Below are 18959 nucleotides of genomic sequence, written 5' to 3' on the forward strand. Positions count from 1 at the left end.
CCTCCTATAGTGAACATAAATATAACTTTTTTATAAGAGCTTCTTTATTGCTTTTATCTAAACCAACTCTGGGTCCAAGTATATCTAGTGCAGCAAGCTATTCTGGATTATTAGTGTCAGCGTTCAAAAAGATGCATATGTGGTTCACTTTTAAAAATGACAGGGGAATTAGACCAAATAAAGTCACATGTGAGAAAACAGCTTGCTTATTATATGCACTCCAGTTGATCAGTTTAACTTTGGACTTTTTTTTTTTCCCCCAGATTAATCAGTCTTATACCTTTGACGCTTACAGAACGTTGCTAAGCTAGCACAGTCAAGAGTTTATTTTGTCACAGCATCCATGAAGTTCCCTCCCCCAAAACCGTCTGAAAATCGATACATTCTCAACAGAAGAAAACAATGAGCATTTAAAACCAACTTCCAAAGGCAGTGGGAGCACCTTATTAACATCGAAAAAGAAAAGCTTCCAGAGACGTTTCCTTCTAGAAAGATCTTAACAGTCTAGTGAGAAGACAACAAGCAGTATGGTGTAATGGAACCAGCCTGCTCCGGAGTATCCATATAACGTCGTCGTGAGAAAACATCGCTAAAATATTCAGCTTTGCCTCAAAGTGTGCAACTCTAATCAAAGCCTCCTGAGCACATAACGCAGCTCTTCTGACAGAAAGGCGCTACCACTACTCTCTCTCAACAGCAGGGCCTCAAACAATGGCCCTACCTAATCTCCTAACAAAGGAAAAGGTGACGGCACTCAACGCCCTTCGTCTCCAGCCCTCTCCCGAAACACACCGAGAGCTGAACTCTCCCCACACGGCCGCCGAGCGGTGCGGTGCGGGCCGGACCAGGCCAGGTCAGCGGGGCGGGTGGGGCTTTCCCCGCCCCTTCCCTCGGGGTCTACTTAAGGAGAAGAGCGGCTGTCGAAAAGAGCTGCCTCTTTCACACCCCTCCCTTTCCCCCTAAGGAAGAAGAAAAAAAAAAGAAAAAAAGAAAAAAAAAAAGCGGGGTTCTTCAGTGTCTGTTTTCCCAACGCTCCTATTGTTTTAAAGGCCTCGTTTGTTTTTAAGTGTGTAGGCGCTGTCACAGCTCCGGGGAACGATGGTAAGTCGGGCGGGGGATGACGGGGGAGCGGCGGTCGGAGAGCGGGCTGTGAGGCGCGCCGGGCCGGGGGGCGGTTGGCGGGGCCTCGTGCAGCAGAGCGGCAGCGGTAGGGCGGGGGACGGGGAGCCCCGCAGCTGCGGCGCTGTCACCTCACGGCGCCGTGCGGAGCCCCCGAGAATTACTGCCTTTTACAATAGGTTCTAGAACCTTACACGTAGGGTGTGAATGCCAGTGATACTGCGGGAAAATGATAATAAAAGAAGGCTGAGGCGTGAGTTGGTGTCGTGGTCAGAGCTGTGGTGTGAGGAGGACTTCGAGGCGTGAGACCTCGAGGAGAAGGCGCCGTGCCGCGAGCGGCCATTTTGTGACTCCGGGCACAGGAGGGCACAGCCGCGGCCCTTCTGCTCCGCCGCCTCCGATCCGCGCCCCGAGGTGGCAGCCGCTCTCCGCTCGGGCCCGGCGTGACGCCTTGCCCTACCACCGCGGGCTCTCCATCAGCTCCGGCCGTCCTCAGCCTTTTGCCACTTCCCCCCTTAGCCCTTTTCCTTAGCCCGTTTACCGGCGCCGAGCTGTTAAGCCGCCCGAGCGGACCGTTGTTGCCTCGGGAGCGCCGGCCCCACCCGGCGGCTTCCGGCAGCGCTCCGCGGTGATACTGGCCGGCCCCGCACGTGGCCGTGCCGTGCGAAGTGCCCTTCGTCTTCGAGAGTATTCTGCCTGATGTGGGCCCCGCTGGGGCGAAGCCTGGCGTCGCCGGGTCCGGGTAGAGTTCTGGTTGGTGCTAAACGTGTGCGGTGAAGGCAGCCGTAAGGCGTTCCTGTCGAGGTGACTGCGCTCTGGTATATGAGCCGGCAGCTGAAACTGAGCTGTTTGCACGCAGTGCTGTGTTTTCGAGAGATTCTTTATTTTCGGGCTTTTTTTTTTTTTTTTTTTTTTTTTAATAAGAACGCTATCTGCTGCTGTAAGGCTGACCCCTCAGCAACTTGCAGGCAGGACCGGGTAGCGGAGTTGAGCAGCGCTGCTGCATGGCTCCCCCTGCCGCCTCCGGGGGGGCGCAACGCCCCGGAGCCGCCGCCATCTTCTCCTTCCGCAACGGCTGCCATGGCAACCGAAGGCGGGGGGCAGGCGTGAATGCGGCGCTGTACGCTCCTTATTTTAAATAAACCCCGTGTGGGTTCAGGGAGGAAGCAGTCTGAGACATCAGGAAGCAGTGCTTCTGAGGCCAGAGGAAAAATGAGGGCTTTCCTTCCCTTCCATAGACACAGCTGTGGGCGTCACTCAGTTAGGCAGTCCCACCTCTTTGTTTACCAACCCCTGCTGTAATTAAGGGGTTATTCCATTCTCCTGCCTTAAAGTCGACGCTCTGTGAAACAGTGCAAAGAGTAAATTAATTCCCCGTGTGATAAGGGAAAAGGGGTAGGGGGAAACAAATTGAAGTAGGTTGAAAAACTGAATAAGCCGTGAGTCTCCTCACACCTGGAAACTGGTTTTCAGAGTTACTTTGTGAGCTGCTGAGGCAGAAGTTCTGCTTAAGGTATTTTTGAATGACTGGGTCAATTTAGTTGCACTCAGTGATCCTTACGGGTCCTCTCCACCTAAGGTTATCCTATGATTTAGCTGGTGCTTCATGGTATATAATTCATCTGTTTAAGTGTAGCATTTTTTCCAGTTTTGGGAATTGGAAATGGCTTAGGCTTTGGATACTGATTCAGCAGCAGTGCAGTTTGCCTGTAGTATGCACAGAAGTAAGACAGCTTTGGGTATTAAAATTACAATGACATTTTATGCTGATAAAATAAGGGTGATTCTTTGGTTGATTTGACAGAACCTTTCTGTTGTAGTACTGAAGACTTCTAAAGTAACTTTGAAAGGAGAAAGACATTGTTTCATGTCTTCATACTATGATAACTTTTTCATCATGTTCATCAGTAGCTCCTTTTTATGTTCTGAGAAATAAGTGTATTAATACATCTTAAAGCTTGTTTTTGATATTGAAAAGTTAGTCATAATGCCTAAGGAACCTATTTGCCCCTTTAGATATTTAATGTGCAGAAGGATTAAAGTGCTGTATTTTCTTTGAAAGTTTTATCCTGCATTGTTATGGTGAGAAACTAATGATGTGCTTCCATGGTAGCCAAGGCTGTTTTTTACCTGCGTGTCAGCAGTATCTGTATGCCGACCCACTTTCTTATGCTGATTCTGGCTCTCCTGGGTGCATTTGCTGTGAGCTACTTTCTGCTTGAAGTTGCCAGAGAATTTGCACAGCTTTCTTTGAGCTTTGGTCGCTGAAACAGGTCCAGAAAGAGGGAACAAATGCTAACAGGTCAGCTCAAGGTCTGTGGAGTTGGAGTTGTGGAGTTGGTCTCATATTTGAGTTAAAATGTTCTTTATCTGGGGGTATGATCAAATAAGTGGTCTCCAGCTGTCCACTTGTTTCCTTCTTGCTGTGGTGTGTTCTCATGCTAGAGCAAGAGTTTACACAACTGTGGCATGGGCTTGGATCTGAAACAGATGTGTCTGAAAATTACAGCCATTTTTCGCTTGTGAAATGTAAAGCCCTATTCCCTTTGCAGTGGTATAAAAAGCTGTCCTGTTACAATAAGAAGGATGGGGGAAGACTGTTCTTTATCTGCGTACAACAGAAGTAATCAACTAAACAGTTTGCAGTTGGTAGCATATAGTTGGTGAAGTAAACGGAGTTGCATACAAGAACATGGATGTGATGGAGCCAGGTACTTCAAGGTCTAGCTTCATGAGATGCTGTTGGACTGTGCCTCTCAGACTGGGTCTTTTCCATCTTCATTTCTTCTGCATCCACTGAATCTGATCTGATGCTTATCTGATAGCACAGTAAGCTGATTCTATTGTCTAAAATAACAAAATACTAATCTGGTCAAAACTTGCTCTCAATGCTATTCTTAGAAACTAAGCTTAGTGTGAACTGACAGCTGTTGGATCTTGTGTGGAAGAGGTGTAAGAGAAGAGATGGGGCAAATTGTCTTTGCTTTTTAGGGGTAGTGTGGTGTTAATTTGATTCAGTCATGCTGAAATCATTCTTGTGGAAAGCTGAATTCTACTTCCGGCATTATTAATTGCTGGTTGAATCGAGCCACATGGACAGATTGGTTCTTGTAATTTTCTTATTCCCTTACTGGGTGTCCAATTTGAATGAACATTGATCACTTACAGCTACAGTTTAAGTGTGTTAAACGTGTAATTTGTTACATTGAAAAATGGGTGCTAGTGATTGTAAATTATTAGTAGGTTTCAAAGTATCAGTTACCTCAACTAAATCAAAAGATCTGCGTATCTGAATAGGGATAATGCCACACCATTTGAACTGTAATGAAAAGGTTATTTATGTTTTGAGATGTCTTGATACAGAGAAATGAGCACTACTGAAATTGTCAAAAGGAGGCTTTTTTTCTACAATGTAGGTAAAGAAAGACATGTACCTAGAACCATTTATTCAGTTAACAGGATGAGGAATCAAAGTCTCAGCTGTATGTGGTGTATTTGCAAATATCTTTGTATAATGTTTGGAGCATGTTTTAAAGTATGGAACACATCTTGGTGGCATCAGCAACAAGAAATGGAATTGTATGTAGTCCGTGTGAGCAAATGATTCCCTACATAAACATTAATCTATAATCCATTTTTCTCTCATCTGAATAGAATGAGAAACTTTGAGATTGTGAGTTATGTTAAAGTCAAAAGGTGCATGTGGAATGTGGGTACACAGAGCACGTGATGGCTGTAGTTATTGCATGACACCATGTAGATACGTGCAGTGCACACCTAAGATCCTGCTCTGGTGCTTGCCACTCAGTGACAGGTCCACAGTCATTCATATTTCTCTTGTAGTTAAATTGACTAAAGCTTTTTTTCTGAGGTGCAGATGGTGTGAATATTTTATCAAGATTGTGTTATCTACCTCACAGTTAAATTGTAGTACAACTCTGTACCATAGTTCCAAAGAGTTTCTTAAGCTTTACTCACTTCTTGAGCATTTCAGGCTTTTGATCAGGAAAATGATGGAATTCATTCACTAGATAATCAATTCACAGTAAAGAATTGAAGAACTTCTTGCTTGCATCTAAAAGGAATTGTGTAAAACTTTAAGATGAGTAATTTTGGGGTTCTCCTTGTAAGTTGGGTGGTAGCAACAATGGTTGTGAAGCTTCTAGTCAGGCAAGGCTGCTTAATGTAGTCTAGCTGGAGTCTAGATCTGAAGTCTTAACCTCAAAGAAGAGTTGGTTCAAACTTGTCCATATGAGTGTTCCATTTGAAGTGAATACTTCCTTTATGTAACTGGAAAGATGCTATTGATATTTGTGGTCTCAAACTGTATCTACAGGAAGATGAAGGCTTACCTAGAAGAGTATAATAATGTGACTGAGATATTTCTGTTTAACCTTTTCAGTCTGCAAATGCGGAAGCCCAGTGTGGAAGTGTCTCAGAGGATAATACCCATCTGTCAACAACCTGCCAAGGATATGTTTTACCAGAAGGAAAAATCATGCCAAATACAGTCTTTGTTGGTGGAATTGATATAAGGGTATTTATAGACTTTCAGTGTTTTTAAACAACATGTGATATGCTTTAGTGGGAAAGAAATAGGAATTTTAACTTCTGGAGGGCTTTTTAAATTGAGTCTTTACTCCTCTCGAAATAATGCATTATGGTAAGAGAACTTCGAAACAGACCAATAAGGCTTTCCTGGAATATTAGGAGATGTACTATTTTTAAACCCAATTGTAACAATTTAATGTGTCTGTGAAATAGTTCAAGACTTTGTTTCTTTTAGATGAATGAAGCAGAAATTCGGAGTTACTTTGAACAATATGGTACTGTGAAGGAAGTGAAAATTATCACCGACAGAACTGGTGTTTCTAAAGGGTGAGCAGAATGTCATTACTTACTGTTTATGTAGATGTAATTCTAACATAAATATTGTCATTCAGTAGTTGCTCACTTACCATGCTTAAGCCTTTCAAAGTAAAGTGAATTTAAATGAAACATGTAAGATAGACTGATCTCAAATCTGTGTAGTCTTACAATTGAGAATGGGACAGATTTTATGTTGTTGGTGTACCTGTTGAGTGAAAATAGTGTTATTCTCACTTAACCAGTGGGAGCAAAGCATAAAACTTAGTGGATGCTTGTGGAGGCTGTGCTTTCACAGGTTGAAACTTTGACTTTTTCTGATGACCATAGCAGTTAAGCATCAGTGTAGTACCACTAATGTAATTGAGAGAGGAGGGAATAGACTTCCATTGGGGTAGTTGGACTGCAGTCTTTGATTGCTCAGGGGTAAGTTAGAGGCAACCAAACTGTTTCAGGTGGTGAGTGAAACTTAAGGGATGGTAGAAGGTTACAGAGACATTCCCATTGGGTATATAGAAAGAACTCTGATCTGTAGTGAAGAACTGAAGTGAAGATGATTGGACTCTGCCCAGCTGAGTTCAGAGGAAGCTCTCCCAGCTTTGAAATCAGACTTGTTTTGCAAGGAAGACTTCACCCCTGAAGGTGTGCTAATTGTTTTCTGTTACTCTGAGCAGATTCCAAAAAGTAGCATTTTCTTTCCATCGGCAATGAGCTGAAAATATTAATGCTTAATGACCCTTGCCTGGTCTTTGTGGTGAATTCTAATGTGTGATTAGCAAGCATATGTTCTGATTATTAGTAAATTGTCATATTCCATCGATTGACATACTCTATAGTTCTCTGACTATTATCTCCAATATTAAGGCTTAAATAAACAACAGGTAGTGAGATAAATTGAAAACCTCTCTTGGGATCACTTCCTCCAATAGTGTAATTATTCCTGTAGTTCCTCTTTTCATTCAAGCTTTTGCAGTACAGAATTTAGTACATTATAATTAAAGGAGCTTTTGGCTTTTTGATGCTACTAATATTAACAACAGTACTCACTTGAGTAACTTTAATGGGAGAATATTGAATCTGGCATTTAATTCCTTTCATTTGGCCCAGTGTGCTGTCAGTCAGCAGCAAATGTGCTTTGATGCTGAATTATATATTAATGTCCTGTTAATATCAGTTAATGTTCTTTCAACTGTTTTAGTTTAGAAAAGAAAAAATAACAGCTATCAAAAAAATCAAAATGTAGTAGTTGAATGATATATTTTTTCTTTTCAGGTATGGATTTGTTTCATTCCTGGACAATGTGGATGTTCAAAAAATAGTAGAAGTAAGCTTTTTGTCTTAAGTTGTCAGAAGAACCTTTCATATGAAGGTTGTAGGTGTGGTTAGGGGAAACCAGTCCCATTGAGGAAAGTAAAAAGAAAAAAGACTAGAACTGCCCTGAAGTAAATGTGCTTAAATATGTTGTAACTTAACCCAGTGGGTAGTGAAGTACCTCATAGTATTTTAGTCACTGCACTCCTTCCTTCCCAGCGATATGGGAAGAGAATTAAAAAACAAAAACCCCAAAAAACACCACAAAGTAGAGCTTGTGAATTGAGATAAAAACAATTTACCAAGGGAATCAGAAGAGAAAAAATGGGTAGCAGTTGTGATAATTATGTGTGTATATATGTAACTGTTATCCTTTACATGTGTATATGAAAAACAGGTGATGCACGAGCAATGCTCACCACCCACCAGGGATGCCCAGCTGGTCCCTGAGCAGTGGCAGGCTGCCTGATGAATTCCCCCACTTTTCATACTTTTCTTCTACATGATATGTTACAGAATATCCCTTTAGCAAGTTTAGGTCAGTTGTCTTGATTCTGTGTCCTCCCAGCTCCTAGTGTCCCCTACAGTGCCACTGGTGGCAGGACAGTAGGAGAAGCTGAGAAAATGACAATGGTTCCATGCCGCACTGCTCAGCAACAGCTGGAAGTATCAGTGTGTTTCAGTCAATGTAGTTTTTTTTCCTAAAACCAAAACAAAGCATCATATTAGACACTGAAGGAAAGCAACTCTGTCCCAGCTGAAACTAAAATACCTGTTGCTGCATGCTTTTTGCATATTAAGTCAGAAACAGAATTAATGTAGTCCTGGTCTTGGTGTAATTTAAAGTCATGGGTCTGTTGGAAGATTTGGGGGAAGAAAAGTAAGTGGCTGCATACTGAGGCAGTGATAAAACAGAGCAAAGATTGGCATGGATAGTGTGCATAAAACAGAATGAAGACTGACAGTCTCTGATAAGTAATTTGAGGATACAAGGTTTGTGAAGCTCTTGAGTAGACACAGAGCATTACAAGAGATTAAAGGTAAAAGGCTTAGAAAGAAGGAAAAGAAGGAAAATGGAGGCTCTTTGAAACTGTATGTGAGTTGGTGATACTGTAGTACGGAAATAAAGTATGGTCTCCTGAAAGTTAACTGACCACCCACCTTACTGATTCTCCAGCTTACGGAGTAACTTATTTTTCAGTCACAGATCAGTGTCCATGGTAAAAGGCTGAAACTGGGACCAGCAATTAGAAAACAACAAAACTTGTGTAAGTATATATGAAGTCAGATTTCTGATCTGTCAGATCAGAAGTTTAGTTTTTCCATAAATAAACATCAATGTTCTTGCAAGTCCTTTTTTTTCAGAGTAGTGTGCATGTTGTAACTGATGTCAGTTCTAAATCACAGCCTCACTCTGTGGCATGTACAGTTTTGATGATAAAATTGAATGAAGGTTGGGAGCACAATAGCTGAAAATGCAATATAGTTAAGTCACTGAGCTGAATTTAAAAAACAAAATGTTGAAAAATTTTTTGCATGTTGAATTCAGATATTTATGAAATATCCCTTAAAATGTTTTAATTTTTTTTTGTCTTAAAACAAGGTTCTTATGTGCAGCCTAGACCATTAGCTTTCAATCCCCCTGCACCACAATTCCATAGTGTATGGAGTAATCAAAACACAGAGACCTACGTGCAGCCTCAAGCTGTGGTGAGCCCACTAACTCAGTATGTACAGGTAAGGTTACTTGTGCTGCTATATGGGAGTTGTAGTTAAATGTTCATGAAAGTGTAGCCTATGTACACCTTCTCAAATCTGTATAAAGATTCCAATCTCATCTTACCTGCTCATTTTTGTCTTTTATTTCCCAATAAAGGTCTTAACTTAAAAGTACTTGAACTCCCAAAAGGCCTGAAAAATTAATTTAATCATTCTTTATAAAACAGAATGCAGGGAGATGATACACTGTTTATTTTGAAAACAAGAAATCTTGTAGGTAGAGCATTCAATTAAATAATAGTTCTTCAGTGGGCTTGCTGCTTGTCATGCATACAGATATTTACTGTGTTATTGTCTTATTGAAATAAACCACAGACTTTAAAATCCAGTGTTTTAAATTATGGAAATAGAAGTTGGCAGTGTTACTCTTTTCTCCTAGCAAAGCAAATTCTTGTTTCTTGCTGCCTTTGTAGGGACACTTGTGCTAGTCACAGTAGATACCAGAACACCTTGCTATGAACTTGAATTAAAAAAACAACTTTTATTTCGTAGACGTATGCATACAGTTCACCAGCGTTATTGATACAGCAGCAAGTTCCTGTAGGATATCAGCCAGCATACAACTATCAGGTATGTAATTCTTTAAGTTGGATCAATAAGGTTGTTGGGAATCTCAGCACTATAGGTGTTTTCAGGGAGAAAGAACCTTTTAAGGAAAGTTAACAGTTAAACCAGTTTCATGTCATTAGATTAATGATATTGATGAAAGTATTGAAAGGTGGCAACATTCACTTCGAAAAAATTATTTAGAATAGTTTTTCTTATGGGAGGAAACTTTGCACTTGTGCAGTGTAAATAAAATCAATTACTCATGCAATAGACAGAATTGCTAGTCAGACTTAAAACTGTGGGATATATTCAAAGTAGAAAATGTTCTCTTGAGCTGTAAAAATGTACAAAAAATGTACTTGGTAGCCATTTTTAAGCTTGTAATGAAATGTGTAGGTTGTCTTTGTTCTTTCAGACTAAATGAGGTAGTTCAGAACTGTAGAAACTGAAGGTGTGAGATGTTTTGTCAGTATGACTGCTGTGACTGCACTTGGTTCTTTTCCTAATCTTTAGAAATCTTTGTTAAATTTGGAATGAGAAAAGGTAGGAGGCCATTGGAATTTGTGGTAGGACAGACCTTGTGCTGAGCACTATGTGAGGTCTACATGAAAAAGATACCATGCTGCACTAAGAACTGTAAGAATGAAAAAAATCCAGGTGTGAAGTATGGTGTGTATGTATATTGTGCCTCTTAAAGTGCAGTTACCTGTGTGGGAAATGGATAGATAAAAGCTGATTATTCTTCAATTTCTGTTCAAGGCTCCACCACAATGGATTCCTGGGGAGCAAAGAAATTATGTTATGCCTCCGGTAAGTTTGCAGTGTTTACTTTGAAAATTTCTGAGTTAAGTGTCTTGATAATTAAAAAAAAAATCAGACTGTTGGTTTACCACGTCTGTGTGGAATCCAGTCTATGCAACTCTATAGTTGCTGACATAAAAAGTTGTTTAGGCCGTCCTTCCAATGCGTTAGTTTAGAAATTGTATGACTGAACTAGAACTACCAGTTTTACATTGTTACTAGCTAGTGAATTCTGGAATTTTAATGTGCAAGTAAGATTGGTTCTTCATGCAAAGCTGAAGGAAGGATAACGTTGCCTAATACACGAGCTGTGTTTTTAAGATCTATAGAATACTACTGGTTGTTCCAGCTCTTTTGCAGACTTGTGAAAGTCTTCAGAATATTTTTCTCTGCAGATGATGTTTTTGATTCAAGAGCTCTTCTGAGCAGTTAGTGAGGTTGCTAGAGACTAGATGGCTGTTGGCTTCCAAGGAGATAACTTTTTGTGACTTCACACAAGTGGCATCCGCAAGAGAGGAAAATTATACAACATTTCTTTAACAGGATTGGCACTGGATCTTAAACTTGCATCTCCTATTCCTCACTTCTAATACTGTATTTTTAGAGTGCTATTTCTATGAAGTGTTTTAAGACCTAATATCTTTCAAGCTTGTTCCCAGCCAATGTGTGTAGACTCTGGAAATAAATGTGGGAGAGGTGAGAATCGGAAAACAAAACTTTATGCATATATATTGCTCTTGGCATTCATTTGATTGATCATATTAGAAGAAAACTTTATTACTACCTAGTTCAAATCATGTGCTCTAAGCTTTGTTTTCAGCCTTTCTGTATTATGGGGAAGTCTATATTTCTGTTAGTGAGGGAATGTATTTGCTAAATAATTTTGACAACAAAACTTATATATGGAGGATGTATGTTGAGGAGCTAGCTTTCTAAGGTAATTCTCAAGTACAAAGAAATGTATTTGAAAGTATTCTTTTTGGAAGGGGATAGAACTGTCTTTAAAACAGATGAGGATACAGTTGTCCCACTTGCGAAGCTTTACCAAAAGGTTAAGGCCGGCATTGCTTCTTGATCAGTGGGAACAAGTGACAACATAGTTATGCATATTCTTGTAGTGTTACTAAAATACTGCGCTGTCTTTAATATGCAGGTTTATACTTCAGTAAACTATCACTACAGTGAGGATCCAGAGTTTATACAGACAGAATGTGCTGCTCCAGAGCCCACACAGTCGTCTGGTAATAGTCCACAAAAAGTAAGTTTTCTCAGTGTTTTCTGTTGTTAGACCTGTTCCCACACTTGTGTGTGAGGGCTGCATGGCTTACGTGACTTGGTGAAGAGGTCTTCTGACCTCTTCATCATCTCTAGAATTAAGGTTGTAATCATTTCACCCATTGTTTAATACACTGTAATTTCTGCATGATTTCAGAAGGCTATCTTGCTTTCTTGAAGCTATTAATACTTAGTCTGTAGTGCAGAGATATGTAAAATGTGATTGTGTCAAGATTTTTGTGATTATTGAAGAATTGCAGGTACCAAAATGGCAGATTGGGTAGCACTTCCCATCTTACTTGGATTTATGAGTCTCAAAATGTAGATGGGTGAAACTTATTTCTCTGCTTGCTTTTGTGAAAAGCTCTCTCTGGCCAGCAGTTAGTTCTGAATTCCTTTCTTTAAAGAAGACTTTATTGCTCTCCTGTCTGCCTCTTATGCAGCTGTACTGGCTTGTCATTTACAACATAAATGTTTTTATCAGTGACAACTGGGAGCATCGAAACCAATTAACAACATTAAAATTCAGGAAGTGAGAAAACTGAAAGGACTTCTGGATGAAATGTAAACCCTGTGACAAACTCACACTACTAGTAGTGGGGTAACTGATAGAATTATGGATGCATCTCTGAACTTTTATTTCAGAAGTCTGTGGATAGGAGCATACAAACAGTAGTATCTTGTCTGTTTAATCCTGAAAACCGCCTGAAGAACACCTTTGTATCACAAGAAGACTACTTCAGGGTATGTAATGAAAGCAAAACTAAATCTCTAAAAGCTGCTGATGTTAACTTTGTTCATATACGTAATACCATAAAGACAAAGATTGATCTATATTTGCTTGAGTTTTTATTTTTGCATGTACATGGAGGTGAATGAATGGTTAGCTTTCAGTTGGTTAATACTGAAAGAAAACTGCAGAAACTGAGTTCAGTGGATTTAAGTGCATTGATAGACTGCATAAGAACTGCTGAGCAGTCAGCTATTGGATATTTAGAGCTAATCATTCCTCAGGAGCAATCTGCTGAACGGTAAGCAGATTGTATCTTGTAAACAAGAGAACAGAGTTAAATGTTCATGGTCTTTTCTCCACTTAAGCACCCACTGTGGATGTCTATCTATACCTTGGTTAAAAAGTAGATAATTTCTATAATAGACTGTAGTTAGATCAGTACCTGGTCATCAGTACCTGATAGTAATGGAAAGTGTTTTGCTGTGCATTCAATCTTCATAGAGATGTGGTTTCTGATTACATTCTCTTTTTTTTTATATTAGGGTTTCAACATTATACTTAAAAGCCTGCTACTTTTTTTGTTTTAAAAAGACAGATGCGAACTAGGCACCTGTACTGTGAGGCCAGAATAGAGAAGCTGTGTTTCTCAGATTCAGAGAGGACTGAGTGATATAGAGAATGTCTTGATGTTTGTGATGCTTCTGTTGCTTTGTTGTGATTGTTGTCTAGAAACATGGTTTTTTGTTTTTTTTCTCCTGTTCCAGGAGAGGAGGGCGCATCACTTCAGAAAAGGAAGAGCAGTGCTCAAAAGTGTTTGATCAACAAAGACTTTGAAGTACATAAATGTATTACTTTGATGTTCTTACAGTTCAGTTTAGTAAGATGTGTAGTAAAAAGTGTAACCTTTTTTCAGAAAGTTGCTTCGAGTTGAAGTTTGTGTTCCTGTTTTACCTGTTCCAAAATAGCTATTTTTGCTTGAGAAGTTTGAAGTTGTAAAGAGTTGAAATACTTCCAGGTTTTATTACTAGCTTGCATGCTTTTCCCACTAACTAACTGAAATGCTAATCTTAAAGAACTTATATGGGGAAGGGGAAAAGAAAAACACTCTTGGTTTGTTTGGTACATGTGGATTTTCTTCTGAGCTTTAAGGTACAGTTTGTTGCATGTTAAAATTTAATTCTTATTAAACCACAATTTTAAGTTACTAATGTCAACCAGTTACCTCTTGCAGTTCAAAAGTTGAAGCAGTTCCTTGTCCAAGATGGAGTATTTTAAAACTGAGCTCTTAATCAGTGGAACAGAAGACGTCAAGGTGTAACTCAACTGAAGCCCTTTTAAGTCCTGGTTCTCTTTAGACTACATAATCAATGTCTTTGTTTGCTAATGACAATTTATCTGCGTGAATCCTAGAATTCCTGTATGTAACTTAAGATGCAAGAATGTAATTAGTTACATTGGCTGCTCAGTGGAGTATGATTTTTTTTACTGGATTAATTTTAGCAATACCTGTATCTTAAAATTGTGAGAAAATACTGCATTTAAAATATGCCTAACTTTGTGATGCAAAGTGTTAATCAAAGAATACATGTAAGCATATTTTAATAATAATTATGTAGATTTTAGTCATGTATTTTGAAACAATAAATTTTTTTATTTTGACTTAACCTTCCTGGTGTGAGTGACATCCTAATATAATACTGCTTAATTTTAAGCTGCTTTGAGAAGGGCATGCAGCATAATATTTATTGAAGGAATTTAAGATTTGTTACTCTACATAAGAATTCCAGTTACTACAAGTTTATAGCAACAACTTTCATGTTTGGTATTAGTTCCTACCTGCAATTTTGAAAGAGTACAACTGAGAACAGCACTCAGTCTTGTATGTGTGTTGAGTCCTAGTCTGATTTATTTTTCTTAGTACTACCCTATCTCTCCAAATAAAAAAGGAAATAACTTCTCCTTTGTAGATGTGTATATATGAATGAATGGAATGGCATGTCCTATTTCAAATGTCTTGAAGTAGATGTCAGTGAAAAATGCAATAGGACCTGAGGTGCTACAGACCTGGATGGTGGACTATAAGATGCAGCACAAAAATGTCCCAGGACTGTTGCTTAGGAGTAGGAGTGCTCATGATGAGATTATTAAATTGAAGGGCGGAGGGGAGAGCTTGGGGAATAGCAATACTTAGTGCAACTCTACTTAAAATTACTCAGAAACAATGTTCTGGCAGCATAAATTGACTTAAAGTTATTAACTTTTTTCTCTGCTCAGACTGTTCTTTATCACTAAAGATGCTGTGTCCTTAAGTGTGTTTCTGCACTATCAATGACCATGTTTTTGTCAACCTATTGCCTTAATAGTGTTGTTTGTTTGATATACTTCCACGTTTTCAGCTTCTGTGTAGGTGGTTTTCAATCGTACACAATTAAACTCCACATACAAGTAATTTGGAGTTTTCTGAGTACGAGGACCCTTTCCTTTGCAACTTTAAGTACCTAAGCAGCAGCCTACTTGGATTGTTACAGCTGTGATGTCAGTTTATTGGTAAAGGTAATTGTTTCTTTGCAAATGCAGAATTCATTTTGGCTTAATGTTCTTGTTGGCTTAATTGCCTTGGGGGTGTGTTTGATTCTTTATGTTGTGCTATAAGAAAACATGATCTGCCTGTATGTAGCTTTCATTGGAGAGTCCCAACACCAAACGAAGAGATAAAAACAGAAGATATCTAAATAAAGTGCAAATTTTATGTTTATTTGACCAAGTGTTTCCGATAAGACCATCTGGTGAGCAAGTTGATTGTTCAGTATGTTTGAAATGGTTGGTGCTAGATATGAGTTGTTCTTATGAGCATGCTGAGATGGCTTATAGTGAAATGCATAGCTCAAGCCTTACAAGCACCATTTATTTTCTTTTCCATTAGATCATGTTGAGCTACTTCTGTTAGCCATTTCTCTCCCATAGGAAACACTATATTTTTTTATTCCCATCTGGGAATTGTACATTTTGTGGCATGTACCATTAAAAGTAACAAGTTATAACTAAGAACATACATCTTTAATGTTTGTTTGAAGTACTCTATAAGCATAACACAAAAGTAGTAGGTAAATATCTTTTGTGTTGCATTTGGAAAGTTAAAACATCTGTTTAGTATGGCTGTAGCTGAAGGCATTTTGAAAGTAGGTGTACAATTAGCTGCTTGCAAGTTTGTTCCACCTGTGTTACTAAATTGAGTGGACAATGTTAATTGGGAGCTGGTAGGTACAATAGTGAGTTCTTATGGATATGCCTCTTTTTAAAAAAAACTTGTGCAAGCAAAACAAATTTTTCCTGACTTGTCCCTGTGGCTTAACCTGGCAAGTACAACACAGCTGTTTGTTCAGTCCCCCCTTTGGGATTAGGGAGAGCATGGCAGAGGAGAGGAGGGGAAAGGAACTTAGGGATCAAGATAAGGGCAGTTCTGTAGGGAAAAAACAAATACACAAAACAAATGACTTAGAATTTGCTCACTCAACAGCACTTCCTCCACCTGACTGACTGCCCAGTTTCATTCATATGATGCCATGTAGTATGAAATATCCCTTTGGCTGGTTTAGGTCAGTAGTGTGGCAGTGTCCCCTCCTGGCTCCTTGTGAACCTCAAGCTTTCTTGCTGGAAAGGCAGCATGAGAAGCAGAAATTCCTGGGCTCTGTATAAGCATTGCTCAGCAACAACTAAAACATGGGTGTTATCATTTTCCTCTTAGATCTAAAACCTGGCATCATACCAGCTGCAGTGGAGAAAATTAATCATGCCAGCAGAAATCAGGACACTCAAGTATGTTTTGTGTGGGATCTGAAAGCATGCAAGTTTCCTGTAATTAGTAAGCTAGCTTTTTGCATTAGTTTCATTTTTGCATTAGTTGTTTAGGTAAGCTAGCAAAACAGTGTTTGCATTTACTTGGTATTATGTAGCTAACAATTATTATATGGTCCTTTAAGTGAAATGTCCTAGTGTGCAGTTTGGTTCTGTGGCCTTTTCAAACTCTTCTCACAAGCTTTGCCACCTGACAGAACTAGTCTTGGAATGAGACAGCCAGCCAGATGGTATTCTTGGATCTCTGTTGGAATGATAGTCTGTCTGGCACAGACAGGAATTTTCTGTCAAAATGGAAATATTTTTTTCCTTCTAGGTATTTGTGCATTAAACTAAGATGCCAAATTCTATCTTACATGAAGATTATCTGATACTTGAATGCTACAAAGAAACAAAAGAATGCTTCCTTAATTGTATTTTACAGGGTTTTCTTATGAGTGTCAGTGAAGCAATTATCTTCTCAGAGTTCACTCATCTGTAGCTTGTAGATGTCTGCAGGAAGGTGTTGGTGGACAAGCATTTCAGGATAGTAATTTAAAAGCTGTAGCGTCTGCCACATTAAGTCTGAGGAAGTAATCAATTAAAAGGATTCAGATTGAAAAGAGAGAGGATCAGTAAGTACAATGAAAAAGTTTGAGTAGCTTCGCAGTCTAGATGGGTTCTTGCTTCATATTGTATTTCATTCCTGCTCTTCAGTTTGTGATGAACTTTACTTTAAACTTCTGGGTTGGGGAGGAAGGGGAGAGAAGAGGGTGTAGGGGAACTAAAGTACACTTGAACTGCAACTCTTTAGGAGTATGTAAGCTGAGTTACCCTGGGTCTTTTTTAATCCTGTGACTCTTCTGGCTTTAGCTACTGTGGATAGAAGTTCATGCTATGTGGAAAAAGCTTTGAATTTATGTACTTGGTACTCAAAACATTCCTCAAACTGGTGAGAAAGGATTGTTCTTTTAGTTTACAGTTGTGAGGCTCTATTAAGTGCAGTAATGAGGAAGACAGACTTTTCATTTTAAAAATACATTACTGTAAAATGTCAGAGCTAAAAATGTGGAAGTATGTATCCATATAGATAGCTGTCAGCATAAAGCAACAAAAATGCTCTCAGAACCTCAAAATACATAATAAAGACATCTGCTGCCGAAGGTTGTGGTTTTTGCCTGCATGATGGGTTGGACATAGCAATCTGTCCTGTACTGCTTCAGCTGGGTTGGATTCTGTAACAGGAGACAGCTCTGTAATGTTCCTGTGAGTTACCATCATTACTTGCTTATATTGTTACTTCACAAGTTGATTGTATATGTTTTAAAGTAGTGTTTGAACTATTGAGAATGTTGCTTTCTTTTCCCTCTGTCCCATCCAAGATGCTGTAAGTCAAGCTTTATACTCTATATACTGTGTATTTTAATTTTCAGTGAATAATACTTTGAATATTGTTTGGTTTTGTCTGGGATGAGCTTAACGACAAACTTAACCAAGTGTTTTTTCTCAATTTATTTTGTGCTGGTACCCTTGGTACACTGTGTTCATTGGGTAGTTTTCCTAGGATAATTTGGGACTAGAACAGCCTTTAAGAGGCTATTCATGCTTTTCCCTGGGAAAAAGATGCTTGGAAGTCGAAAATGTTTTGGTCTGTAATGGTTAATGGCACTACTTGAGTGGGTTGGGTACATGCTTTTGCCTCTGGCTTCTGTAAGGATATGAAGATGGCTGTGACATACCACATTACCATTACTATGTGGTTTCTGACTAATGTATGCATTTGATTACTAAGGTGCGTTACTAAATCATCTTCCATTGTTTTGCGAACTTGCTGAGATGAAAATCTCTGCTGAAGTCACTAATGACTGGGAGAATATCCTCTTCAGAGTTGTTCTGTCACTTTGCAAATCCTAACTGCTGCACTGAGCAGCTGCCTTGTGATTTAGGTAAGCTGGAAGTCTTCTATGGATGATAAGTTGACCATAACCATTAGAGGGCTCACACCATACTGTATTAAAAGATAGCTCTGTAGTTAAGTCAGATAGCAGTTCAGCTCTGAATATTGTTAGGGGAGGGTATATGTAGTATTGTAGACAAAGCCTTACACTGTGAATGGTTTCCCTTATTTTCCTTGCTATTGAGTTTGTTGGTTACTATTATTTTGAAAAATAGCAAACTTACTTGCTTACAGCCCTAGAGGCTTAAAAACAAACAAAAGGTTTCGTCTTAAACAAAAGTATTCACCTTATATATTCTTTTATATAAATATTCACCTTATTTCTCCTGTTCAGCAAACCGATGTGCAGTTAAAGTTACAGCAGTAAATGTTAGGAATGCTAACATTTGATTGAGATCATTTTCACTTTCACTAAAATAGAGATCTTTATGCTTGGTGTTAAGCAACTTATTTACTGAATCTCATCCAAGTGGGGAAATTAAGTTGTGCCAACAGATCTTTGTTGATAGTATTCTTACTGTAAATACAGGACTCCATCTATTTTTGACAGGGAAATAAGTCTTAGTAGTTGTTCTACATGAATGCTGCAGTAGCTTTCATAAAACTTGACAGCACCTATCTCACTGCTACGATGGGTCTTCATTGACTTAAGAGACAGAAATGATTTTTCTGCTCTTTTAGGTCTGTGCTAGTTTAATTAAAGTGTGATTTCTGCTAAGAGGTTTTTGAAACATT

General features: G+C 39.1%; 1 protein-coding gene across 6 annotated transcripts; it reads left to right on the forward strand.

The window, feature by feature from the left end:
* Positions 1-299: 299 nt before the first annotated feature.
* Positions 300-14087, forward strand: DAZL (deleted in azoospermia like). 6 transcript variants are annotated; one of them, XM_031590195.2, is made up of 12 exons: positions 1144-1872; positions 5522-5656; positions 5906-5997; positions 7258-7309; positions 8498-8564; positions 8900-9033; positions 9568-9645; positions 10384-10434; positions 11579-11683; positions 12346-12444; positions 13198-13268; positions 13665-14085. In XM_031590195.2, exons 1-11 carry the CDS (start codon positions 1819-1821, stop codon positions 13249-13251), a joined length of 921 nt encoding a protein of 306 aa, XP_031446055.1. In that variant the 5' UTR covers positions 1144-1818; the 3' UTR covers positions 13252-13268; positions 13665-14085. The 6 variants fall into 6 exon arrangements, with proteins under 6 accessions (XP_031446056.1, XP_031446055.1, XP_031446054.1 ...); XM_031590196.2 differs by lacking the exon at positions 1144-1872 and adding an exon at positions 300-1101 and having other exon boundaries at positions 13198-14086; XM_031590194.2 differs by having other exon boundaries at positions 1145-1872; positions 13198-14087.
* Positions 14088-18959: the final 4872 nt, after the last annotated feature.

Source organism: Phasianus colchicus, chromosome 6 (genome assembly GCF_987193195.1).
Source record: "Phasianus colchicus chromosome 6, bPhaCol1.hap1.1, whole genome shotgun sequence".
Lineage (NCBI taxonomy): Eukaryota > Metazoa > Chordata > Aves > Galliformes > Phasianidae > Phasianus > Phasianus colchicus.